Below are 27,072 nucleotides of genomic sequence, written 5' to 3'. Positions count from 1 at the left end.
ATGTTCTTTTTTAAAAGATTTCCACAGCCTTTGAAGTGCAGAATGGGTGGCAAGGAAACTTCTGTTTCTTGCACATTTTAAGGGTGCCAGCTGCTGTAGTCACTTTGAAGGGATAACATTGTGCCACAAATGGCTTCTTTCCTGAGATCCTGGCTCCCGCTGTGCCTGTGAACTTTGCTTTTATGCATACCTCTCTGGTCATGCTTGTTTCCTGACTCTCTTGCTGCCTTGGCAACTTGACCATTACAAAGAGGCCCTGCTGCTAGTCAGAGGATTAATTTGGGACCTCTATGGTAGGACTTACCCTGACCTGGATGGCCCAGGCTGGCCTGGTCTTGTCAGATCTCAGAAGCTGAGCAGTGTCAACCCTGACAAGTATTTGGATAGAAGACCTCAAAGAGCAGCAGAATTGTGACCCAGAGGCAGGCAGTAGCAAACCACCTCTGAAATACCTCTTGCCTTGAAAACACTACTGCACAGGTGTCAAACTCACACCCCTCCAGATGTTATGGACTACACTTCCCATCATCCTCTACCAGCATGATGCTGGCAGGGGATGATGGGAACTGTAGTCCATAACATCTGGAGGGGTGTGAGTTTGACACCTATGCACTACTGGGTTGCCATAAATTGACTGCAACTTGACTGTACCTGTTTAGTTTATGGGGAATCAGGAGTGGAACATTCAAGGACATTTACACTGCGCATGTAGTAGGACTCAGGAGTGTCTTGGTCTTTCCATTCTGGCCAACAAGATCCTCCATGATGAGTTGGAGAAGATAAGCCACAGTATAATAATATGAATAAATGAAAACCCCAAGTATCTGCTGCCTTGCGTCAGGGTGGCCTCTCCACACCTCCCTCCCTCTCCATAGTTCTCTCTGCTTGACCCTGTATTTTCTTAGCTGGGGTGCCTTGGAAAAGTAGCCTGCAAAGCTACATGCAAACATGCAAATTGCTTGTAACTATGGTGGGGTGTACGGTTATCTACTACAAAGAACCCTGTGAAGCTGAAATATGTTTTGCAATATGTGCGCAGCAAACATTCTGTGATAACCCTGGGAGTAACAATCGCAGTGCATCAGTTTCTATAGCTGCAGTGCATAACTTACCCATTCACTTCTGCAGGGAAAGTCCTCCTCATCTAGATGGCAAAAAGTGCAAGGGATTCCCAACTCCCCAGCCCCACCCCCTGGCGAGGAGGTTATGGTTGCTTCCCTGTCTGTCCTGACCCCAACCACTGGAGAATCAAAACCACCATACCTCTTTCTGGAGGAGCCACAGCTCCAAGGTAGAATGCAGCAGTATTTGGAAGAGCTTTCCTCTGCTTGAGACCTTGGACAGCTACCTCCAGTCACAGCAAATAATACTCATCTAGAGAGACCAGTGATCTTCCTCGGTATAAGGGAACTTAATACGTAGAGCCAGATTCTGGGTTCTTCTCAAGGGTGACAGAATGTGGGGAGTGGAGAGATTACTATAAGTGAATGCTTGTTTCAGTCCTTGCAAGCCACTGTGGGAACCTGTTTCTAGATTGAAAGACAGCTGTACATTTTTAAATGAACACATTTGAGACACTGCCTTGTGTAAACCGCCAGAGTCGATTACAATTCTATTCTGACTTCCTCAGTTTATTACTTTTTCACTTTCTCTTTTTGGTTTATTGTTTTGTGCCTTAATCCAGATTTAAACCTGTTTAGTTTATGGGGAATCGGAAGTGGGACATTCAAGGACATTTACACTGTGTGCAAATGACAGCTTTTGCCGTAGGAAAGAGGTCCTGAAAACAGGGTCAAGGGTGTTGCAATAACCCAGAAGGGCATTGAATCTCTAATAACAGCAGAGCTTTAATTTGCTAGCAAATCCTCTACTTTCTGCAGATTAGTTTTTCCCAAGAATTCCAAGAATGTGCATTTTGTACCAGAGTGGAGAGACCCAGCCGTGTAGCAGTGTTTCAACCTTGTGTGCCTGTCTTCCAATCGTGCCAAAAGATCTTTTTTTGTTTTACTCTTTGCATGTGGAAGCTACCAACATTGATTTTACCAGGGAGTGACTCCAAATATTTGTGTGCAGGATTGTATCTTTTGCGCTCTGACTATCAGGGTTGTGAGCTATGGATGGTCACAGATCTTAAGGCCTTCTGGGGACTGGGATGAAGCCTCCTTTCACATAACAGTAACTCTCTTGTTGCTGCCATAAATGCATTTGCAACTGGATTTACATTCACAGACCAGTTTTCTATCCACTTTCCTTGCTTATGGCCCTGCAACCAGCACTTCCATTCTTCACCACTGGGGGCATTTTTAATGCTTGTTTTGAAAATTGGCCATTAGAAGATTGCTGTGGATTACTGTAATGTGCTGTGCATGGGGCTAGTCTTGAAGACGGTCAAGAAGGTAAAATAGTTACAAAGTGCTGTGACCAGAATTTTGAATGGAGTGAATCACAGAAACCATTTCACTTCAGACTTTTCTCATCTACTCTGGCTTTCAATTTGCTTTTGGGCCCAATTCAAGGTGCTGATATTGATCTTTAAAGCTCAATTTGAAAGCAATAAGCATGTGGGGCTATGTCAAGGCAGATTACACAGAGCGTGTCAATAAAATCAACTGGATGGGACACTGAGTAAAGAATGAAATAGGACATGGGTTATAGAACTAACCTGAAAGATAAAGGTGAAACTGAAGCAAAGCAAATTGTTAGCATGACATGTTAAATGAAGCAGAATTACATAGTAGCATCCAACTTACAGCAAACTATACACAGGAGTGTAGACCACAGTCACTAATAATTCATCCAAGTAACTTGTTAATCATTTTGTTCGTTGCTATCATATTATCTGTGTAGAAAAGCCCTCTTGAATAGTTCAGTTTTGCCTAGTTTACAGAAAAACTAGAGTAGTAGTTCTCAACCTGTGGGTCACGACCCCTTTGGGGGTTGAACGACCCTTTCACAGGGGTGGCCTAAGACTCTCTGCATCAGTATTCTCCATCTGTAAAATGGATAAATGTTAGGGTTGGGGGTCACCACAACATGAGGAGCCGTATTAAAGGGTTGTGGCATTAGGAAGATTGAGAACCACTGGACTAGAGAGTGGGAGCCTTCCTGACCATTCCAGGCAAACTGTTGTGGTTTGCCCTTTGGCCCCACCGAGACTGACAATAGTGATGAGGAACTGGCAGATGAGAGTGACAAGGAGGCGCCAGCTGTCAGCGAGGATGAGGTGAGCCTCGCAGCTCCACCAATCGAGAACTGGCATTCTAGGCCTACGCTGTCTATGTACCCAGAAGTACACACATGAATGCCGATGTCCTGGGATCATTTCCCTTGACCAGCAGGGATCCAGTACCAGTTCAGAGGGTTCCACTGGCACCAGGGGCATGCAGTCCTCCTCTGCTGAAGTAGTAGCACTGGCATCTGTGCTCAGAATTCACAGAGTGAAGGAGGTCTGCTAGATTGACTGCTTGGCAGCTGTAAATCAGACACAAGATCTCTGCCAGCTGTTCAGCAGATTGCAGCCACCAGCCTCAGCAGGATATAAAGGAACAAAGGCTTGCAGTTGCTTCTCTGCAGAAGCAAAGTCTGTTGTTGGTCTCACTGTTTCTCTGCTCCAGACCTGTCCTCGCACGTGAACCTCTGCTCGGTTACTTTGCCTTGGACTCTGACTCTTGGGTTGTTTCTTGGACTACTCTTTTGGATTCTGTTTAACTCTTCATGCTTGACTTTGGACTGTTTGATCTGCATTTGTGCTCTCTAGCCCAAAAACTACCTGTTGTTCTGGTTAGTCAGTAGCCAGACCGCGACAGAGACCATTCCACAAGGAGGCCCCAACAGAAAAGTCATGTTATTTGGAACTCTCCCAGCCCCACCTACCTCATAAGGTGTCTGTTGTGGAGAGAGGAAGGGAAAGGAGCTTGTAAGCCACCTTGAGTTTCCTTACAGGAGAGAAAGATGGGATATAAATCCAAACTCCTCCTCCTCCTCTTCTGCTTCAGCTACTTCTTCTTCGAGCAGTTGTTCGAATCGAATCGAATACCTTTAATGGCATAAAAATAATTCAACATCAACATCAACAGCACAAGGAAACAACAGCCTTTACAACTTTGGGCGAGTTAAAATAACGGCATTAAAAAATTTAGCCACGGCTTCCAACAACTCGTAGCTGTGGCTGTTTAAAAGATATATAACGTTCTGGTTAACTGTAATACCTTCATTCCCTTGTAAGAAAGGAATTATATGCTTCTTCCTCTCTATCTCATAGAAGGGACAATTCAACAGCAAGGGGGGAAGGGGCAGGGGCAGGGGGTGATTTTTGCACCACCACCCCCCGGTGCAACGCACATCCTCCCGTCCCCTTGTAACTCCGCCACTGGCTAAGATGGAGCTACAAGCAAGAAAGTTTGTATCTTACTTGTAGCTCTATCTTAGCTGCCGTGACAAGAAGGGCGAGTTAATGGTGAACACTTTTAAACCCAATTTATTTCAAATAGATCTAACCATGATCCAGACTTAATTTCTGTTGTGTGTTCAGTACATGGTCTTAGGCTTCTCCCAGTCTCCCCCACACTCTTCATTATCTTCAATAGGAGGACAATAGGCTGACCTACTTTGCCTCACCATCCCAAGCTTCACTGCACAATCATTCACAATTCACAGCTCCAATTGCCCTCATCAGTTTACTCCACAATTCTCACGGAGAGTTTTGCACAATTTTTGCAGTGATGTTCAGCCCAATGCGTTTCTCCAAATACAATAATCTTTATTTGCAATGTCCAGCATCATCCCTCCCAAATATTACTTTATCTTCTTTAGTTACCCAAACTAACCCTGCAGAGGCGTAGCAAGGGAGAAAAGCGCCCGGTGCACTGGTGCTTTCTCCACCCCTGCCCTGGAATGCCCCTGCCACGCCCCCAGAGGGGTACGTGACCGGTGCGTCGCACCCCCGCCACGCCTCCTTGGAACTACGCCTTTGTAACCCTGAATTGCAGAGGAATGCAGCCTTTTCATCACTCCGCACATCTCTTGTGAAGTCTCAACAAACTTGCTCATCCCCTAATCCAGGCAATATTCATCTCTCACTATTATCTTGCACTGGCTAGAAAATGCACTGTTTGGGCCTTAAGAACTCACCATCGGGATATTTCTCCCCGTACCCCAATCAGCACTAGTGTGTCCCACAGGCTTGGGAGCAGGGGAGTTAACAGACAGCTTTTGCTCTGCCTTGGTGGTAATGCTGCTCCTGTGCCTCTTCTTCGGCTTTTTCCAGATCACCACCTCCACCCCCCACCCCCTCCACTCTGTGCGCCAATTCCAGCAGCCACGCACTAGAGAGAGACTCATCCTGGCACCCATCCCTACATGCTCCTCCAGGCGTACCGCTTGTGGAAGGGCGGAAGTGGGCCAATTTTGGGATGGCAGGGCATGAAGGAGATGGTTGAGGTAGCACCCTCACTAGAGCTGCAGGGGTCAGATACAGGCAGCACTGGTTTCAAGGTGGGCCAGCGGGAAGCACACTCTGCAGTCTCTCAGAGGCCAGCAGCAGTGCGGCTGACTCCATTCCAGTTCCAGCCCTCCCCATAGGAGAATAGCACTGAACTTGCTGCTGTGCCCTCTCCCCTCACCTTGAGGCACCAGCCCAGGGGAGAGACAGTTACAGGTGGCAGAAGCCCAAGCAATGAGCCGGTGGCAGCAGCAGAGGTGGGCAAATGGGAGGCAAAGGCTAGTGGAGGGAGTGCAGGAAGAGGCGGCAGCAACGGGGAGTGCAATGTTCCAGCTCCTCACTCTTGGAGTGGGGAGGGTGGAGGTGTCTGAACATGGAAGTTACACCTGGAATTTGATCCCCTCCCCCCCCCCCCAATTATGTCTATGAGGTATGGGGCCACTTTTTTGAGCTACTGCTTTTCAATTTGGGGGTGGGGAGGAAATTGGGGCTAGGAATTGGTAATTCCCTGCCCTGGGCAGGTAAGTGCAAGGCTTATCATTGTCTCTATGCAATCTCAGCAGAGAAAGGTGTTTCCTAACCACATCTTTATTTGGAGTCACTGGGTTTGGGGGTGAATCTGGGATATTCTTGTATACAAAGCAGGTGTTTCAATAATTCAGCCTCTGTTCTGTTCCCCAAGTAAAACAATCTTTTGGTGCCCTGTACTTGACCAGAACAGAGTGGAAGACTCACAAGCAAGGTGTAACAGTTCAAAGAAAAAAGGTTTATTGCTTAGAAGAATTGAGACCCTAACTCCTCCCAGGGTCTGACTAAGATAAGGTACTTGCTTGACTGGATCACTTGAAGCTTGAAACTTTTATTCTTTCTTGACTTCCTCTAAGAAAGTCCATTCTGTCTGTGCTTCCTCTTGGTTCCTTCAATGTCCTTTATCTGGATTCTCTGTTAACACCTTAACTTTGTGCTCTCTAGACTTTATACACCTTAGACCCATGGTGGCAAACCTTTGGCACCCCAGATGTTATGGACTACAATTCCCATCAGCCCCTGCCAGCATGGCCAATTGGCAGGGGCTGATGGGAATTGTAGTCCATAACATCTGGAGTGCCAAAGGTTCATCACCACTGCTATACACCATAGACGTAACAGATATGCAGCCTTCCAACTCCCTTGACACCTTAGACTGACTGAGCTAAACAGGGGCATTGCTGGTTAATAAAAGGAAGACTGCCTCTAGGGAGATTTCTTAAAGGGACAGGATCTGACTAAAATTCCCTCCCTTAGAACACTATACAAGGAACTGAACCCAAACTAGCTATAGAGAAACTGATGCTTAATAGGAAAATAATAGGAGCTTCTCTGGGAGCATGACAGCCTCCCATTTAACTTTGATTTCTGCATGTAACAGTTGAAGCTGAGGTTGGAGTTGTTGTTTTTTAAAAAAAACAGAGTAACTTCTTATGCAAGCCCAGAGCTTCAAAGAGCAATGAGCGTAGCTTATGTGTTCTTGTTTTGTTGGTATTCTGGCTTCATAGTTACAGAGCAAGAGCGATGTCATGAGAGAGGCTTGCGCATCACATGGCAGCAGCTGGAGACGGAACATCATCACACGGTCTTGCTTGTTAGCTGAACTTCTGACCTTCCTCATAATACTTTTTTCAGACTTCTTTTCTGGCTTCCTAATTGGGCCTGATCTGGTCCAGAAGAATAATCTCCCTGTAACACAAATCAGATTTCTTCTAAATTGCGAGTAAAATTGCATCATGGCCTATAGATGGTGTCAGTGTCGATAAATGCCCTGGAGCAGGGAAGTCGCAGGGACCCGCATAGTTAGACATAGCATATTGACTTGCGAGCGCTTCATATTAATTAGCAAACTATAATCCTGTAGAGTTATATGAGGGTTGCATCTGTTTTCTTTTGGTGGACATAAACCCAGCCGTTACATATAGCAGTGGTGGCAAACCTATGGCACTCCAGATGTTCATGCTGGCAGGGGCTGTTGGGAATTGTGGTCCATGAACATCTGGAGTGCCATAGGTTCGCCACCACGGACACATAGCTCCTTTTATGGATTTATCCATTAAATTACGAAAAAGGTTTATGCTTGCCAACCTTTAAAAATAGATCTGTCAGTCCTGTTTTTGGCTATGGAATTAATTATTATCCTCCTGTATCCCTTTTATTGATTTGGTTTTACGATATGTTGTTAAGGTTTGTGGCTATAACACTTAATAAATATGTATATTTACATATTAATTAGCTCACCATAATCCTGACAGCAGCCTTGTAAGGTAGACTAGTATTATTATCCCCATATTGTTGCTGATGCCAGCTAGCAAGCTCATAGAAGAGAGCCGAAATTGAACTTGATTTATAGCTCAGTTTCTTGGCCACTAAAATTGCATGGAACGCCATAGACTGAGTAGTGTGGAAGGGAACTGCATCACTTATTTCCAGTAATACCAGAGGAAGCATCCAGTAGAGGCTCCTGGACAGTTTGCAAAGCTTGAAGGGGGAGACATGTTGACCTGGTTTTCTTTCATTTATCCCACAGGAAAAAACAAAGGTGATTGAACCCCTGGACTACGAAAATGTCATCTCCCAGAGAAAAGCCCAGATTTACAGCGATCCATTCCGGGACCTGCTTATGTTCCCCATGGAGGATATGTCTGTAAGTGTTTTGTTTGCATGGTGGTCTTGGCCACTTTCCTACTCTGCTGAGTTCACTGTGACAAATTCCTTTTAAAAGTCTGATGCAGCACAACCGAGAAGTCTTGAGGTACATTTAGGACAAACAGGTTGAGCATGGTTGTTGTGGGTTTTCCGGGCTGTGTGGCCGTGGTCTGGTGAATCTTGTTCCTAACGTTTTGCCTGCATCTGTGGCTGGCATCTTCAGAGGTGTCTCACAGAAAGAAGTACTTCTCTCTGTGATACACCTCTGAAGATGCCAGCCACAGATGCAGGCAAAATGTTAGGAACAAGATCTACCAGACCACAGCCACACAGCCCGGAAAACCCACAACAACCAGTTGAATCTGGCCGTGAAAGCCTTCGACAATACATAGGCTGAGTATGACTGAAGTTTTATAGCACTGAAGGCTTCTGCTGTGATAAACTCTTCATCATTAAGATTCTTTTTGTTTTCTGGGGCAAAATTCCAGCCTCTAGGCATTACATAGTCCTCCTTGCAGTTGGGTAGTGCTCCTCAGCCTAATAAGAAATCATAAGGGCTCAGGGCAAAAGGGGGCAGGCCCACAGCCAGATGTAGCCTAAGCTGCAGGCAGATCAAAGTTTTTTTTTTCAGATAGATGAAAGCAGTTTTAAGAGAGATGGACCACTATTTGTGATTTTTCCCTCTTCCTCTCTGCTAAACAGATTTGTGGGGCATGGTGTTAGTTAACCACAGCAAGAAAAAAGTAAGCTGCTTTCAACCCTGTGTGTCAAACTTGGCGAATCTGTGATTGTAACAAATAAAGATAGATAGAAAATGAGAATCCCCAAGAGTGCATCCTCAGAATCTGTTTACAATTAAGATGTAATTAATCTGTTTGCCAAGTCATCATGAGGATGCATTTGTTTTTAGGACCTTAAACATCATGATCTTATCTAGTCCAGCATTCTTGGTGAGAAGCCAAGGAGGAGGCGGAGAGGCTCTTGACACCCCCGCAGAAGGGAGGCAGTTGAGACACCTTCAAGATTGGAGGAGCAGGGCAAACCCCCAGGCTCTAAGTGAGCTGGCACACCCTGAAAGACAGCTCTTCCTTCTGATTTGGACTTGGACCATGAATCCTCCACCCCAGATCCTGCTGCTGAACCAGAACTCTCTCATCCACTGATCTCTTGAGCCTCTCAAAGCCCTGAACGACCTCAGCCCAGTCACAGTATCCACTGACCTCCACAGCTGGCACAGCACATTTCCAGACTTCTCCTGGAAAGGAGGGGCCTGTGCCACCTTCAGCCTTTGCTGGGACAACATCCATGATACAGTACTATTGACTCCAACGCCTTGGTTGCTGGGCAGAAGCAGAGTGGGGGAGGTGGGCTTGAGTCAGAAACAGACTGTTCTTGTGCTGTTTCTTGGGAAAGCCAACTCTTTTATATTGATACATTTATATATCAATATGAGTGTCTAGAGAAGAATGAAAGAGCCAGCAACGTGGAAGGGGGGATGAGATGGAAGGCATGTAGAAGCAGTGCAAAGAGTGGAAAAGGTGGAACTAGAGAGGCTGGCCAAGGGCGGAGGGAAGAGGTCTGGAGAGGAGCTATGCTCACTGCTCTGGCATTGAAGCAAAATTAAATTCATGCTAATATGGTTTTGCTTGCTGCAGGGAGACTAGAAAGTGAAAGTAGGGCTGGAGGGAAAATGCTGTGACAGACATTTGCCCCGATCACGCATCAGATGCCTTGTGCGTAATTGGCCTTTGTTGTATTTTATGATCCAGGGAAGATAAGGAGAACACGTCCCTTTCAGATATTTAAGGAACTGCATCAATTAATTCTGTTTTCTAGATCATATTTTTAAGATTGTTTTCTGAGTTGTATTTTTGGCCAGTGGTGTTCTCTGTGGATGAGTGTCTGTGCTTCTATTTTATTGTTGTTGTTTTATTTATTTCAGTTTTTTTAATGTGGGACCTGGAGCACCTTATAAGAAGGAAAAGGTTCAAATTACAAAAGTTAACATACAAACAAAAATAAACAAACCTGGACTTTTCCAGTTCTGCCACATACAGGTCCCAAGATGTGAGTCCTAGGTAAAAACCAAGGACCAAGAGTTTATGCCTCTGGTCCTGTGCAGGTTAAACACCTGCAGGAAAATCTGCACAACCTGCAGTTACCATTTTATGAATTCTATTGTCTTCCCTTTTGTAAGGTACCTTGAGCTCATCATTTGGATACTGACAAGATATCAAATAAAGTAAATGAAGTTAGATTCCTTTTTGGATGCAGTAAGAGTCCTCTGGTCTTCCCTCAAGCAATGCATTAATGTCTTGAAGGATATTCAGAATTTACTCCCAGAGGAATGGAGAGTGCCATTACTTGGACCTGCCTTTCCATGCTTAGTTGGGATTCATAGTTGCTATCTCTTCCTGAGAATACAGAGCACATTTGAAAAGGTTGTTTGCATGCATTAATAATTTCCATTTCCTTGGTACTCAAACTATATTACAAGAATCCCAGCTGGGCAGGTTTGATATTGGCTAAGTAGCAGGTGCTCTTAAAGGGTTGCGGTGTTCATCTTCTGCAGGAAAAGGAACATTTAATCTTTTAATTTCATCTGAACTATGCATCATACATCTGACAAAGTGAGCTCTAGCCTACACAGGTTTATACCACCATAAACGTGTTAGCCTTTAAGGTGTCACAAAGCTCCAAATTCCAGAATGTTTCCTTCATTGCTAAGCTTTGCAAAAGCAAAATTGATTGGCATTTTGTTGGTTAAAGACTTGAAAGCTATAGCCCTTCTGTGATCTTTGACTGCTTCTCTCCCCTACCCCCTTCTAGATTGCAGTTATAGGTCGCCAGCGGAGGACAGTCCAGTCTACGGTGCGAGAGGATTCTCTGAAAAAAGCACAGAGTCTCTTTGTCCAAGAGGTAAGGGCTGCCAGCTGTGATGTTCTAGCATATCCTCAGTCCGTCCTGTCCTTTGATCTTTCAGATAAATAATAAAACTTTCTGCAAAATGGCCAGTGCTTTGCACATTCTCTGAGTTATCTCCGGAATCCCTTTTGGTAGTGTAGGAGGACTTGGAGGGCACTTTCTCACCTTGGGGGGGAATACCTTCTTCTTGCCTTGGTTGGTTGGCAAAGACCCTTGAGATGACTGTGATGGCTTTTTTAAAAAAAGCCAGGTCTCAGGACATAGTGTTGATGCAGGTTTGAATTGGGTTCTCATTTTCCTATGGAACTCTGGGAAATGTGTTCCCATGAGAAGTTCAGGTGGGTAGCTATGTTGGTCTGAAGCAGCAGAAAAAAGTTTGAGTTCAGTCGCAACAAAGTTTTATTCCTCGTATAAGCTTTCATGTGCATATACACTTCTTCAGATATCCCTGAGGGGTGGCTAGTGATCACTGGCATCCATCTTCATCGCACTGTGCTGGAGTAATATTTTCCCAGATCTCCAGAATGAGTTTCTGCAGGGGCACAATGTTTGCTTACCTTAGGGAACTGTGGGAGACAAGGACAAATTCTGGGCATGCAAGCAACCTGTCAACCCATTTACAAAATGTAACTGTTAAAGCCAGATGCAGCTGGAGTCTAAACTTGACTAGGTTGTGTTGTTAAAAAATTATTCTGCTGATTACTTCTTTGGTATCTCCAGTGGGACTCACTAAAGGGAGAAATGGATGTTTTTAATTAGGTGTGTGGATAGCTTTCTCTTTTTAATTATAAAGGCATAATGACGCCTCTTGCGTAACGAGTTCTCATCTGTCAATGTGATTATGATATTACCTGTGACAAGCTTTACTTTCAGAGGAAATAAAATCACTGCTCTCACTGGAATGGCAAAACAAGCTGGAATAAGAGTGGAAATTAGATTATACGTTTGCTTAAACAGTTGGAAACGGTGGTGAAGGAAACAGAATCTGAGTCGGTTGTAGAGCAGTTGATTGAGAGGCCAGATCTCAGGTTCAAACCCCACCATCTCTAGCTAAAAGCTATTGGTTGGGAGACACCATTTTGTGCCTGAGACCCCCAAAAGCTGCTGCGAGTCATAGAGGTCTGGCTAGAGGAGCTGGGGCTTGCTGGTGGATCACATGCTTTGCCTGCAGGTTTCAGATAACAAAGTCTGGGAAAGATCCTCCTATGCATGAGAGCCCCCAGGCTCGTGAGAATAGAAGTGTCAAATGGACCCAAGGCAGATTTACAGGTAAACAGGCTCTACATGATCTCTCTTGTTCTCTGTAATTTTGCATACATTGCAGCTGTTTCTAACATTTCCAAAGTCTTGTGGTCAAGCCCCATAAATTTGAATTTTCCTTCCCAGTGCATTAAAACATACAGCTCGGACTGGCATGTTGTGAACTTCAAATATGAGGAATACTCAGGAGATTTTCGAATGCTGCCATGGTAAGTAGACTTTTTGAGGAACAGCAGCCTCTACCAGATGTGTCTTTCTGTAGCAGCTCTTCACACATTTTGAGCGTGATGATTTCTTAGGTCCATTCTGTCTAGCTTTTCTTTATGGGGAATAAGCAAGTCTGTGATTGGGTGTTTATTTTATTAGTTGTTAACATAAAGAGTAGCAATGTTGGATGAGACCAATGGTCCATTTGGTCCAGCATCCTGTTTTATAGACCAACTCTACTCAGGTTATTTGCCCCAGGTTTCGCAGTGTTTTACCGCAGCATCATGGTGCATTCATGCACCGCCCAGTGTTCTCCATCTTTTCTCCAATCTTTTCAAAATCTCCTTTGCTTCAAAGGTTTGAGAAAGATCATATTCAAGTCTGGATGGCTGCCTTGTAGTTGGGAAACTTCTGATTTCCTAACCAGACATATTTCTAGACACTGTACCTATGGTGGCCACTCCATCCCCTCCGTCACCACTGCCTTCCCCCATATGTCTCCACAGTGAAAGGGAATAGAGACTTATAACCCAGTCCAGATCCTGAGGTAGCCAGGGGGCGTCACTGCTGCCATACCACCAACCACCTCTAGAGGGCTTCCAGGCAGCATAGGGAGGCAGCTGAAAGGGGGGGAAAAAACCCGGCCGCTTGGAAGCCCTCTATGGGACTTAACAGTTAGTCCACCCCCAGAAATGCCCTGGCCCACCACTGCCTTTTCTCTGCCAGCATCCAATTGGATGCCAGCGTTCCTCTGCTGCAGTGGCCACTTCCAGATTTTGTCTCCACGGAGTTGAGGAGTGCCCTGCTGCCAGTGCCTTTGCCCTCTCCACAGGTGGGCGTGCCCCTTGCGCCTGTGGAGTGGTCAAACACATGGGTGCAGCTCAGCACTGCATCCACAGCCCAATTGCTCCCCCCAGTTTGGATTGGGCTGTGAATTCAGATAACTTGTTAGATGTATCCCTGCAATGATTTACTGATATGACAAGTTTCAGTTGCCAATTTTTAGGGGTTAAAAATGAAAAAATCCCCAGTGTTCCAGGGAAGGGACAGTGGCTACTGCCAGGGGGCTGGAGCAGGGAAACTGCATGGAAACCTGCCATATGGAAGCCCAGCTGCTGATACACTACATCGGCAGCCTCATCAGCAATGGAAACTATACAAACCTGTCCCTGTGTGGAAATCACATCCAGTTTCCTATTAAACATTCCACCGGAACCTACAAGTAGGGCACAGAAACTAAAGCTTCTTCCTGATGCTGCTTCCCCAGCAATGGTATTTTAGTGGTAACTGCATCTGAACATGTAAGTTCTATTAGTCCTCGTGGATAACACCCATTAATTAGTCCTAAAGTTGCCTATTGCTTTTTTAACAGTCATCTTAGCTGTTGTCAACACTACGTTGTTCCTTAAGTATTGAATTCCAAAAGTCAAGTATTGTCATAGCCTAGGTCATGTTGTGGGCGGGACTCGTCACCGTTCCTCCCTTCTGGTCACCACCATGACTCTGGGGAAAATCTAGCCCCCCCTCTCTTTAACATGATTGCCCAAAGCTAACCTCACAAGGGGTTTGTTTTCTACTTTTCAGGCCCCACTCCCACCTGTTCTGTGGGGTCTTCAGCCAATTGGAGTGCTATGCTTTTGGTCTCCAGCCCACCAAGCCTTCACCCTCCAATCAAAAGGTGTTCACACATCAAAGGGCTGGTGTGTTATCTGTCCCAGCTGGAAATGATGTCCTGTTCTGGCAAAGAGCACCTTTCTCCTTTCTTCCTAGCCACGCAGACTCCTGAACTTCTTTCCATCATCATAGCTTTCAAGGCATAACTTCCCACCCCCACCTGTCATCTACTACAAGTATATGTCTGGTGTCTGAGTGCTTCACACAGAGGGCAGTTTCTGCATGTGTTTGCTATGAATCCTTCAGTTATTTAATCATGTTAATGTTGTCAAGGTCTTTGGCATATCTTTTTTTGAGAAAAAAAATGCTTAAATAATTGTGTTATGTTCTCAGCAAATCTTTCAGACCAGACAAGATTCCAAATCACTTGTTTGAAATTGATGAAGACTTTGAAAAAGATGAGGTAAGAAGAGAAAACTAGACAGCTCCCATTGCTGCTTGGGGTCAGACAGTTCAATTGTCCTAAACCTTGTGCACAAAAATGAATTCTTCATTCTGGGAGCAATTGGTCTGCACCCATTAGCCAAGGGAGTGGTATGTTTAATTCCAACTGCTTGCCTCATTTCATATCAGTGTAAAGTGCTCTAATAAAAGGTACCACTATTATTTTCTGAAATAAAATACTAGTGCTTAGTGTATATGCGGACAATTTGGGGTGTCAAAGCAACGGGCAAAGAGTACTGCACCCTGGAAAATAGGCCAGGATTATTTTTCCCATTTTGCAAACTTGAGAATGGGGATTGAGCATAAGAAGCTGCTTTGTTTGTGGCAGGCCTTTGGTCTCTCAAATTCAGTAATTGTTGATTGTGACTGGCTGTGTCTTTCCAGGGTCTTGGATGGTGGTGTTTCCCATCTCCAGCTAACTGGTCCTTTAACTGGTGATGCCAGTGATTGAACCTGGGACCTTCTGTATGCAAAGGGAGTGCTGTACTATTTAGCCACAGCCCCCCAGCCCCTCCCTTTTTGTTTCAGGGAGCATTGGTGGCTTACCTAAGCCCTCCCCCCACATAGGATGATGGCTAAGGCAAGGTATGAACAGGCATTGTATGGTTCACAGCTCACTGGGTGTTTTTTTTTTTTTACTGTGTTAACTATGCCAGTTACTGTGCATCTAAGGGAAAAACTGTACTTGGTGCTGGAGTTATTGATAGGAATGTATTATTTCAGTCTGGAAAGTAACTACAGAAGGCAAGATCGACCTGGATCTTGGCCATGATGTGAACAATGGCAGGGTGTTGTTTCCCAATAAAAGTCCTCCTCAAGTCTGTTTGGATCTGGGAGGGGCAGGAACCAGATGCCCATCTCTTTTTTTCCACTGTGAGCAGTGGCGTTCCTGCCTAGGGACAAGGGGTGCCCTATGTCCCCGGGCGCCCCCCATTTGGTCACGTGGGGGGGCGCGAACCTTTCAGGTTCGTTTGTGTGTTTTTAAATTTTTAAGTGTTTTTTCACGTTCCGGCCTGCAGGGGGCGCAGTTTTAAGGCTAGCGGCACCAAAATTTCAGGGTACCATCCAGAGACTGGCCTGATGATACCACCCAAATTTGGTGATGTTTGGTTTAGGGGCAGCAAAGTTATGGACCCCCAAATGGGGTGCCCCCATCCCCATTGTTTTCAATGGGAACTAACAGGAGATGGGGGCTACCCATTTGAGGGACCATAACTTTGGTCCCCCTGAACATAACTTCACCAAACTTGGGTGGCATCATAAGAATAGTTAACAGATGATACCCTGAAAATTTGGTGTAACTAGCTCTAAAAATAAACCCCTTCCAGGCACCCCAAGAAATTTGCCCAAGATTCTTTGTTTTGCAGTGATTTTGCTCCATTGTAGCCAATGGGGAATTTCTGAGTGTGTAGGCAGGCTGCACATTTTTGAAGATAGAGACACCAGACTTTCAGGGTGGCTCCAGGAGGGCCTCCTGGTAATAGCAACCAGGTTTGGAGACCTTTGCTTCTGGGGGTTCAATTTTATGGGCCCCCCAAAGGCTTATTTTGTTTCCCTGCTCCTTCACATGCAAGCCTGTGGGCTGAGTTCTCTCAGAACTCTCTCAACTCCCCCCACCCCCAAAGCAAAGCTCACCAAGATTGGATGCTATTACTCAAGGCCTCTTGGAGCCACCTTGAAAGTCTGGCGCCTCTATCTTCAAAAATGTGCAGCCTGCCTCAGAAATTCCCCATTGGCTACAATGGAGCAAAGTCACTGCAAAACAAAGAATCTTGGGCAAATTTCTTGGGGTGCCTGGAAGGGATGTATTTTTAAAGCTAGTGACACCAAAATTTCAGGGTATCATATGTTAACTATTCCTATGATGCCACCCAAGTTTGGTGAAGTTATGTTCAGGGGGACCAAAGTTATGGTCCCTAAATGGGTAGCCCCATCTCAGGTTAGCTCCCATTGAAAACAGTGGGGATGGGGGCACCCCATTTGGGGGTCCATAACTTTGCTGCCCCTAAACCAAACATCACCAAACTCGGGTGGTATCATCAGGGCAGTCGCTGGATGATGCCCTGAAATCATGGTGCCGCTAGCTTTAAAAATGCACTTCCTGCAGGCCGAAAAAACACCAAAATTACCCCCCCACACCCCAAATACCTTGCATTCGCATTTGTTCATTTTTGGGCAGGACATAATCGGACAATTTTTGTCTGAATGTGCCCAAATTTGCCCAGATTCCAGCCAAATCTGCTATTTGTTTCATCTGAATCTCCAACCCTCAAAAGTGATGCTGTTTCAGGGTGGGGGAGAATCCACCCCCAAACAGCATCACTTTCAATTTTGTTTTAACCGGGGACCCCAGATTCTCCCTTTAAGGTAGATTGAAAAGAAGAATCTGAGCTCCCTAGTTTAAACACCATTGAAAGTGGATTCCACTGGAGGTGTTTTGTGAGAGATGATTCTGATATTTGTTTGGTAAATATTTTGCTGGGGGTGATTTGTGAGAGATTTACATGCTTAATACCCACTTGCACTGGCTTGGAGTTGTTTCTCAGGCTAACAACCTACCTCATAGGGTTGTTGTGATTAGGAAATTAGGAAAAGAGTTGGTGGGGAGAGAGCCATGTATGTTTTGCTGGGAGTGGGAGGTGTTTTGTGAGCTGGTACAAAAAATCATTGTTTGGTCATGGTGGGGGAGGGTGGCCGCCCATACGCCAGGCGGGGGGGGGGCAAACTCAGGTTTTGTCCCTGGGCACCAGATTGCCTAGGTACGCCCCTGACTGTGAGTCTTAAAGCAAAGTGGGGGTATGTATTTCTGTTCAGAGAAATGGCGTTGGAGGAAAGAAGAGTTTTTAAAACATCCACAGCTCCCTAAGGCCGTTTCCGCACGGCGGCGGAAACGGCGAGGTCGGCGCATTGCGCGCCGACCTGAAGACGCTGGGACCGTCCGCATGGACGGTCCTTGAAGCAGCTGGGCAGCCGGCACCGCGGAGCGCCGGCGCCAAGCCGACCCGGCCTGTCCCCTGGCCTCCGGCGCGTCGCCGAGGCCTGGGGACACGCCCCCCTGGCCCTGCGCGCACTCAGAGAGTGGTGGAGACTCCTTTGGAGGTTTTTAAACAAAGGCTGGATTATCATATGTCAGGAATGCTTTGATTGTGTGTTCCTGCATGGCAGGGGGTTGGACTTGATGGCCTTTGTGGTCTCTTCCAACTCTGTGGTATGGTATATTTAATTTATATATTGCCTTCCCCTGAAAGGTTCAGGGCGGTGCACAACATCATAATAACAACATAAATAAATATAACATCGTAGAACAACCATCAATAAATGCATCAATAACATAGGGTCAATAAACATATCATACATCATAATATAGCATCATAAATCATAACATAACATCGTACAACAACCATCAATAAACACATCAATAAACATAGGATCATAATATCATAAACATAATATCATAAATATAGCAACATAGACATAGCATTATAATAACAATAAAAATCCATACAATACAGTAATAATAGAACATATAAACATCATAAATACAATTAAACCAATTTGAGACCAGTTTACTATAAATTAACAATAGTTCAATAGACAGATGGTGTCACCATACAAAGGAATATAAAGGTAAATATATAGCCATGCCTGTTGATTCTATGATTCTATAAAAAATCATTTCCACAACACTATGGCTTCAATTTAGGTTGCCCCCACCTCCCCATTGTTTAGAAACTTTACCTTTATTGGCATATATAAAAGTTATTAAGTGTTAAAATTAATAGGTTATGGAAGGAAATAAAATTGGTGGTTAAACGGCTCCGCCATTTTCTTGTATTTGACAAGACTTCATTTTTAATCTCTTTGATAGACACTTTGCTGTTGAGCTGGTGAATAATGGATCTTTATCAGACAAGAGGAAAGAAAGTTCCTTCCTTTTGCTTAGGGCTGTTATATAGCTGCTGTTAAGGACAAATAATACATCCAAGATTCAAATCATGCCACTTCAGTGTTATGTGAAGTTTGGCAATTCCGACCAAGGAATGAGGGCACCACACCCAATTTGTCTATGCATGACTCCTTCAGAAGTTTGCAGACTTTCTGTCACTCCAGTCAGCAATTTGGGCTACAGGCATTCAGATTCTATTTACATCTTGTAAAACAGACAAGCTCTGTATGTGTTGTCAAAGGCTTTCATGACCAAAATCAACTAGCTGTTGTCAGTTTTCCAGGCTGTGTAGCCGTGGTCTGGTAGTTTTTGTACCAGCTCTCTTTCCAGAAAATCGTCTTCAGCACTGTATAATACTACAAGTTAATAAATGCAATGGGACATTTTTTCATTTGATGGGGCATCTAATTGGGACATTGTGAACAGTGTGGCAAGCTGTTCTGCCTTTCCAAGATTCTGTTTCAAATTTCAAATAAAAAATTAAAACAAAGAGAGACAAAATGGGATCCCTGCAAGGAATCAGTGAAGGAGATTTGGAATTCCCAGCTCTCTTTCCAAAATCTCCCTCTCCAGGCTTCCAGGAACTTGAGTAAGTTGATTTCTCTTCCTCATTTTTCCCCCTTGTTCTCAACATTCCATTCCTGCTTGGAAATGTTGAGACCTTGGGCTGTTTTTGGAAGGGGTTTTCCTTTTGGTTATTTTAGAGAGTCAACTTTTTCTGCACAACTTAGGAGCCTTCCAAGTGTGTGGAGCTTTCTGTTGTCTCTGTGATGGGCCTGGCTATCAGGAGCATAGCTCATTAAACCACTGCCCAGGACTCTCCCCTGTGGGGCCAGCATGACTGGCCTCGCTCTTAAACCCCATATGGAGTTTGGCCCTGATCTCCATGAGGAATTTGGAGGCCTGTTTGCTGCTGGCCTCAGTTGGACAGGTCCAGCTTTAAACTGTAGTTCTTCTAGCCCACAGTTTAAAGCTGGCCCCTAGTCTCGTTGAGACCAGCAGCAAACTGAGCCCCAAAGACTGAGTGGCTCTAGTTTTATACTGTTGGCTCTGCCCCCCCCCCTCCCTGCCCCTGCCTCATGGCTGGCCCTCTCTCAAGCTCCACAGGGATTTCGTGAGTGGGGCCAGCCCCACAGCATTTAATTGCACCCCAGCCCCAAATGGGCCAGGGCACAGTTGCAAGTGGGGCATGTCAGTGTGGCCCCCCCAAGTGGCACCTGGGGCTCCAGCCCTCTTGTACCCCGCTTACTAAGCCAATGCTGGCTGTGTGACTTTTATTGTACACATAGGAGCCAGTTACTTCACTATTTGACATAAAAATTGGGCTCAATTGGATCTCTGCATTCAGAAGAAGAAGAAGAAGAGAAGAGTTTGGATTTATACCCCCCCTTTCTCTCCTGTAGGAGACTCAAAGGGGCTTACATTCTCCTTGCCCTTCCCCCCTCACAACAAACACCCTGTGAGGTAGGTGGGGCTGAGAGAGCTCCGAGAAGCTGTGACTAGCCCAAGGTCACCCAGCTGGCATGTGTGGGAGTGTACAGGCTAATCTGAATCCCCCAGATAAGCCTCCACAGCTCAGGCGGCAGAGCCGAGAATCAAACCAGGTTCCTCCAGATTAGATACACAAGCTCTTAACCTCCTACACCACTGCTGCTCCACACACAGGGCAGAAATAAAATGTTCATAAGGGAAACACAAATTCTCCCTCAAAATTCTGATACTCAGAGCAGGAAAGGGAGAATTTTGCAGAAGGAGATGCTTAGTTCTTTCCCTACCCAATGATTCTTCCCAGAAAATGCCCCCAGATGTTTTAAATTATTTCTTTCCCAACCAACCCTGAAACAAAAGTTAGCCCGGATAAAAACCAGGAGGGAGCATTTGCAAGGGGGATTTGGCAGGTATGGGAGTGGCTAAACTATTCCACTTCCCGTCCACTGATTCTCCTTGCACGTGTTTTCCTACAGTAACACTATCTCAGCAGATGTAAATTTAGGAACAGGAATTTGCCTGAATTAGCTTCTAGTTCTGAGTACATTTAGCAATTTGCAGAATGAGTGAGAGAAAGAGACCAAAGCAACTTGTTCTTGCTGCATTCGAAAATAGTATTGCAATGTTTGTCCAGCTGTCCTAATAATTGTGGATGAACGTCTTTGGTCCGTCTTCTCTGTATTTGTGACTAACCAGAGGCACTGCAGTTGTAACTGCAAATGTAATATGATATTAAAAAAGCAGAAAGGGGCTGGTACATATCAGAACCACTGAAGGGGGGAATGGGGGCTCCAACTTTTTGGTCTCAAGCTGTTTTTCCAATCTGAAATGTCCCACTGGGGTGTTTTGAGCTCCGGTAGCAGGGGAAAGGCAGGTGTTTTTTATATAGGGTTTCCAGGGCCCCTGGCCACTTATGGGGGGTGGCAAGGCAGGGTTGCCAAATCCAGGTGGGGTAACTCCTGGAGATTTGGAGATGGAGCCTGGAAGGCCCAGGGTCTTCAGAGGGGTACAGTGCCATAGACTCCAGAGCATCCAGCGTCTCTAGGGAAACTTATCTCTGTAGTTTGGAGATAAGTTGTAATTCCAGGAGATCCCCAGGTCCCACCTTGAGATTGGCATCCCTATTCTTATGTCTCTTCCCACATTCAATTGAGGCTTGAAACAGCCAGGAATGGGACATTAGTGACCAGGGATGTGGTGCAGAGGAAAAGTAAAACACACACCTTTTCTCTGCCCTGCTTAGAATGAGCTCCCCCAAGGATACACTTTCATTCCAAATTATTCACCTGGAATTCCCATCATAGAACCTCTGCATTGCTATTATTGGACCCTATTTTCCAGTCTGAACTGTGTCATCTAATCTAATTTTTCACCTCTATAACCTGTTTTGTTCATGGAGATCAAACAAGCCCATGCAAAAGATATTTTTCTGCCAGAGCAAAAGTTAGTGACCCTTCAGAAAAACAAATCATTATCCTTGTTGAAAATCCTCAAAGCAGAGAGGCATCTGGTGAGGCAGCCTTCCTCGGTCCATAATTCCTTTGGATTTCACACCTGGTGTTTCTGACGTGTAGCTAAATGCTGATTTCAGTGGTTCACAGCAACCATGATAGAACCACAGGCCTATGTCAGAGTCATGCCAACAGAAACATATACTGATGTTTACTATACTACACCCCTGTCATGCCCCCATCCACCCCGGAACGCCCTCGCCACGCCACGCCCCCCCACCCCGTGTTAAACTTCTGCTTATAACAGACTTAACAGTCATAAGAGTCGGCCATTTATGGCAGAATCTCTCCATGCAAACCATATTCTCTTACATTCTCTTGAACTGAACTGGAGTGGAGAAGCATTTCTGGTTTTATTGTCTGGCACATTCTTATCTCTTTTTGCAATAACTCCATGTTTAACCTTCTAGGATTCCTCATCGTTGTGCTCTCAGAAGGGTGGGGTGATAAAGCAAGGCTGGTTATATAAAGCCAACGTCAACAGCACAATCACAGTGACCATGAAGGTGAGAGAATTGATCAAGTTGCTTCCTGCAGGAGATGCTGATTTGTATTTCTGCACATAAAGGACTGCAATCAGACAATATCCTGTTGACCTCTTAATTATTTTTCATTATGTTGTTCCCAAAATTGTAACAAAAACCCGAAACCTAAAACTGACCATAGCCCTATTCTCGGACTGCGCCCTAGAACTCAACGTAACACTAAGGCAAGCCTGAGCCTTATAGTGAAACAATTGGCCATGGTGGCAAGAGCTGATGGGAATTGTAGTCCATGAACATCTGGAGAGCCGCAGGTTGCAGACCCCTGGCCTAGCAGAAACATGTTATGGTTGCGGGGGCGAGGTCAATTTTATTTAGGCTATGTTCTTGTATGAATAGTTCATCATCATAAATGTTCAGTTTTAGAGTTAAATTTATTTATATTTTTGATACTGTGTTTTAACCTTATTGTAAGCTGCCCTGAGCCCAGCCTCGACTTGGAATAGGCGGGTATAAGTATAATAAAATAAATAAAAATAAATAAGCATCAGTATAAGTTGCTCAAACAGAAAAAATAACATGAATGGTCATGATAGATTAACTCGCAGATTCTACCCTGAGCCAATGACACAATAATGTAATGGTTTGTCTCTCTTTGTCTGGCAGGTGTTCAAAAGGAGATACTTTTACTTGACCCAGCTTCCAGATGGTTCCTATATCCTTAATTCCTATAAGGATGAGAAGTCTTCCAAAGAATCCAAAGGCTGTATTTTCCTGGATTCATGCATTGACATTGTGCAGGTGAGGTGTTGAAAAGGATTTGCTCAAGTAATATGTGCTGTCGTGTTTTGTTTTCCTTTGTCTTACCAAAAGGCAAAATTATCCACCTCTGTCCTCTATGTTGTTCTGATCTCTCTTTTGCTGACTGCCTTCTGCCCCCTGCCACCACTGGTGACAGCCATTTATCAATGTTAAAAAAATGCTTTCGAGGTTCATGTATGGATTTTTCTGGTGCTCCATTTCTTTTGGTCCACAAGTGGTAAAACTGTCTGAATTCATCTACTTCACACAGTCAGTGGAGAGGTCACGTGACTGAATAGTCCTCCATGCAGAATATTCCTTCTGTGTAGCATAGCAGAAAGTTCTAACTTTGCCTTCCTCCTAGGATGCTCATTGTCTATGTGTGTATACAGTTTTTCTTGTGTGGAGAATCATTCTGTCATGTGAAACTTCCACCTCCCATCCCCGCCTACTGCAGCATGAAGTCGCACTGTCCAGACATAGGTTTGTTGCCTTGCTGAAAGTCACGCTGAAAAGAGAGAGAAGTGTCTCATCTAAACAAAGGGATGCCTTTGCATTACTTCCTACAGTGCCCCAAGATGCGCCGCAATGCATTTGAGCTCAAGATGTTGGATAAGTACAGCCACTATCTGTCTGCTGAGAATGAGCAGGAAATGGAGGAGTGGCTGGCAACCCTCAGGAAGATCATTCAGATCAATGCGGAGAGCTTGGTGCAAGAGAAGAAGGAGGCCGTGGAATCCCTACCAGGTCAGTTGGTGACAGGGCTAGGACCTCAGTTCAGCTGTGTACATGTCCCTGTTTTTCTCACTGGTCCTCCTAAATAACCCTTGGAGGACATGCTCATTTGACCTCTGCCAAGCTTCAAGTGCCAGGGGCCTCTGGCTGTCTTCCTGTAATCATGGCCAGTGCATTTTGTTTGTCCTTGATGACAGCATATTAGCATGGGAGCTATTTTACTTTCTTAGCAAACATACAGACTTTCCTTAGAAAAAGGGCTTGCGAAGGCAGAGGGCTATGTGTGCTTTGAAGGGTATATATACTTTCTGCTTCTTTTTACAAATGTACTGATCAGCAGATAGATCACTGACTGAATCACTTGCTTTCCCTTTTCTGAACTCTTTGGATGGGCTGCCTGCCTTTAATTTATTAGCTTTGTTTTTCAAAACGCTGCATGAGTTTAAGCAGCTGAGAAATTATTTGTGCCTTGTTTGGGAAGGAGGTAGAAACAGGAAGTTTTCAAGCACTATGAAACTGCAGATGTTCTGCTACAGAGGGTGAACCAGAGAGCTTTTGCATGCAAAGCAGATGTTCTGGCATCTGAAGTAGCCTTGTCAACCTTACCTGTTCTATTTTTGTTCCTTTGGGATTCACAAAGTCCATCTCCCTCATCAGAAGAGAGTTTCTACCTCATGCCCTGGAAACACCTTTGGTGCCAAATCTGCACAGGGTGCCTTGTTTCTGTTTCATCAGAATGGCTGTTGCTTCCCATCTCCCAGATTTCTTCCCCCCACTTCAATTTCCAAGCAGTTCTCAATCTTAGCAGAACTTAAGGCATGAAATAAATACAATGTTCAACAGTCAGTCAGTTAAAAGTGTCATCTATGAACCAACCACAGTCCCTCGGTTATATTTTAATTCCTAACTGAAATGGCCTTCATTGGCCAAGCATCCCTGGGCAAATCATCCCAGAGTTTTAGCATCATTACAGAGGAAGCCCTGCAGCAGTTCTCCAGCTAAGGATCCTTTAAATATGGCTGGCTGCACACAGCTGCTCTTGCAGTCATCCCTGCATTCAAAAAAAGGGGGGGGGGAACTGTGTCAAAGGAAGAATCAGGGTGTCGATGTTGTGATCTCTGTGTATGTGTGTATGAGAGTTGCTTGCAGCCCTGCCCCCACTGTCAGGCTGGAAACCCCTGGCTGGCTTCCAGTCATCTCTGTCAGATGTTGTGTAAGTGATGGAGCGCCTTGGGATAGCCACACCCTAATTAGGCACTACTGGAGCCATTTGCCACATTTGCTTTTTGTGATTTCACAGATGACGAATCGATCAGCCAAGGAAAGTCGGAAAACATATTGGAAAGTTTAGAAAGAAGCATGCACCCGGAGCTGATGAAGGTAGTCTTGGTTGTGCAGCTTCTGGAAGGCATGGGGAGGGACAAAGGGCCAGGTGGGGCAGACTGGGAACCCCAATCACTAATCTCTGGAAGTCTTTCTCAGCTTTCTTAATTGAGATACCATCTGCACATATTCAGACTTATCCTCATAGACATAACTTGGTTTGTTTGTTTTTAATAAAATTAAATGTACCTGGGATCTAAAATTCTGTTCCTGATACTAAATTCCATAATATGCAGTGGCCATCTATGATACACACTACTCTGAGTGTGCATTGAACTTTTTTCTTCTGTTGGGGTTCAGTGCTTGTAGAGAGCTAATTGTACAGTCAAGAACACTGTCATTTGTGGCCAGTGTTTATTAGTTCTCACAGCGCAGTCAGGAGATGGCTGTTCATTTTTTTAAATTAAAAATTGCATTCAAATTATATTTAAAGTTTTATGTGAAGCAGACATTCGTTTCCTTGTCTATGAATATTCCTCTTTCTTTCTTTCTTTCTTTCTTTCTTTCTTTCTTTCTTTCTTTCTTTCTTTCTTTCTTTCTTTCTTTCTTTCTTTCTTTCTTTCTTTCTTTCTTTCTTTCTTTCTTTCTTTCTTTCTTTCTTTCTTTCTTCAATGGTTTCAATTCTGTAGTTTTCACTCTTGGTTTTGTGGATTAATTTGTACCATGAATGTATCTTGTTCATTTTTATTTACAGTTCAGATATACAATGTATGTTTATTCATGTAATGTACTAATTTATTTTTGATTTATGCCCAGCCCTTTCCTAGCAAGCCGGGCTCAGGGCAGCTTGCGACAATGAACTACGAATCTTTATAAATATAATCACTTAATTAAAACCACAGTCCTAGTCTAATTAATGTAATAAAATGGTGCCCTAATTCTACTCCTAATGTGGCAGTGGTGGTCTAAAGATGGTGAAGAGGCAGGCCAACCAGGTATACAGCAGTCTCAACTACTCCAGAGGACAGGAGGCCAGGACTAGAAGAGAGAAGGAAGGGAAAGAGGAGATAGGAGGGGATAATGTATAATGCTGATTTACTGATGCACAAACAGTGTTGAAAAATGCAGTGTTGAAAAATGCATTGATTTCTTCCTGGTACATATTTTAATGATGGAAAGGGAAAGACTGTCTGATTTTCTGTTAGTCATTCCCGTTAGTCATTCCTCTACACAAGTAATCACTCTCTTTACAAGTAAAGTGGCTGGAACAGGGGACGGAGCCCATCATGAAAATGTATTCACCCACAGATGAACTGAGGGCTTCTGCATACTTTGAGGATTTCCCCTCAACCCCAGACAAAGAGCCCCAAAATTGGCTGAATGAGGATTAAGGATGTTCCAGGAATAGTGGGTTATTGAAAGCAACCGAGTGTCAGTTAAAAGGAGAAAAACAAAGGGTGATGGGGAAATGAGCCTATTCAAGCCCTTGAGAGCTTGTAGAATTGGTGGGGAGATTGGAGGTTAAGCGGATTGTATTCCCCTTTTGGAAACTCTTCAGACCCCTCACCTTGTAAAATAGATGAGCATTTCTGTTGTGCATTTGTAGTGCTCAGAAGACTTTGATCACATTATCTCAGGATTCTTTACACAGTTCTGTAAAGTAAATTGTAGTAGTAGTTTCGAACCTATTCTGCAAATGGATCTGGGACTGAAAGAAAGCTGGCTTGTCTATGGCCAGTCAGTGAGTTCACGAGAGGAGAGAATTCCAGGGTTTCACCTCACCCACTTGATGCCTCCTCAGTGCAGAACCAGATATATGCTTGGCCTGTTCATTTCTTCAGAATGTGATGGACACTCTGGTGTAGACATGGTCATAGGTGGCATTAGGAGAGATAACCACTGCACTGCAAAGAGAGTGGAAACTGGGGAGGAGAGAATATGAAGGGGCCCATGGGAGAAGGAAGAGAGGCATGGGTGGGAAGGCACCAGAGCCATGGGAAGGAGGAGCAACATTTAGGAAATGAAGGCTATTCTGGATGTGCTACTGCTGGAAGGAGCCCCTATTAGTTGTTGAAACAGGAAAGACACTTAATTTTAGGATATTTCAGCTGCCTACAGATTCTCCATTACCTGGAAGAAATCCTTCAGCTTCTTGGGCGC

General features: G+C 44.7%; 1 protein-coding gene across 2 annotated transcripts in view; it reads left to right on the top strand.

The window, feature by feature from the left end:
- Nucleotides 1-27,072, top strand: part of DOCK11 (dedicator of cytokinesis 11) — a 115,963-nt gene that overhangs the window by 13,893 nt on the left and 74,998 nt on the right. For both annotated transcript variants that reach the window (XM_048514038.1, XM_048514039.1), the window contains exons 2-9: nucleotides 7,998-8,114; nucleotides 10,946-11,035; nucleotides 12,428-12,510; nucleotides 14,516-14,585; nucleotides 21,982-22,077; nucleotides 22,720-22,854; nucleotides 23,424-23,601; nucleotides 24,890-24,969. In XM_048514038.1, the coding sequence (XP_048369995.1) occupies nucleotides 7,998-8,114; nucleotides 10,946-11,035; nucleotides 12,428-12,510; nucleotides 14,516-14,585; nucleotides 21,982-22,077; nucleotides 22,720-22,854; nucleotides 23,424-23,601; nucleotides 24,890-24,969 (849 nt within the window). The remainder of the gene's footprint in view (nucleotides 1-7,997; nucleotides 8,115-10,945; nucleotides 11,036-12,427; nucleotides 12,511-14,515; nucleotides 14,586-21,981; nucleotides 22,078-22,719; nucleotides 22,855-23,423; nucleotides 23,602-24,889; nucleotides 24,970-27,072) is intronic.

The sequence above is a fragment of the Sphaerodactylus townsendi genome, linkage group LG13 (assembly GCF_021028975.2).
Source record: "Sphaerodactylus townsendi isolate TG3544 linkage group LG13, MPM_Stown_v2.3, whole genome shotgun sequence".
Lineage (NCBI taxonomy): Eukaryota > Metazoa > Chordata > Lepidosauria > Squamata > Sphaerodactylidae > Sphaerodactylus > Sphaerodactylus townsendi.
This window is presented reverse-complemented; position numbering and strand designations above follow the sequence as displayed.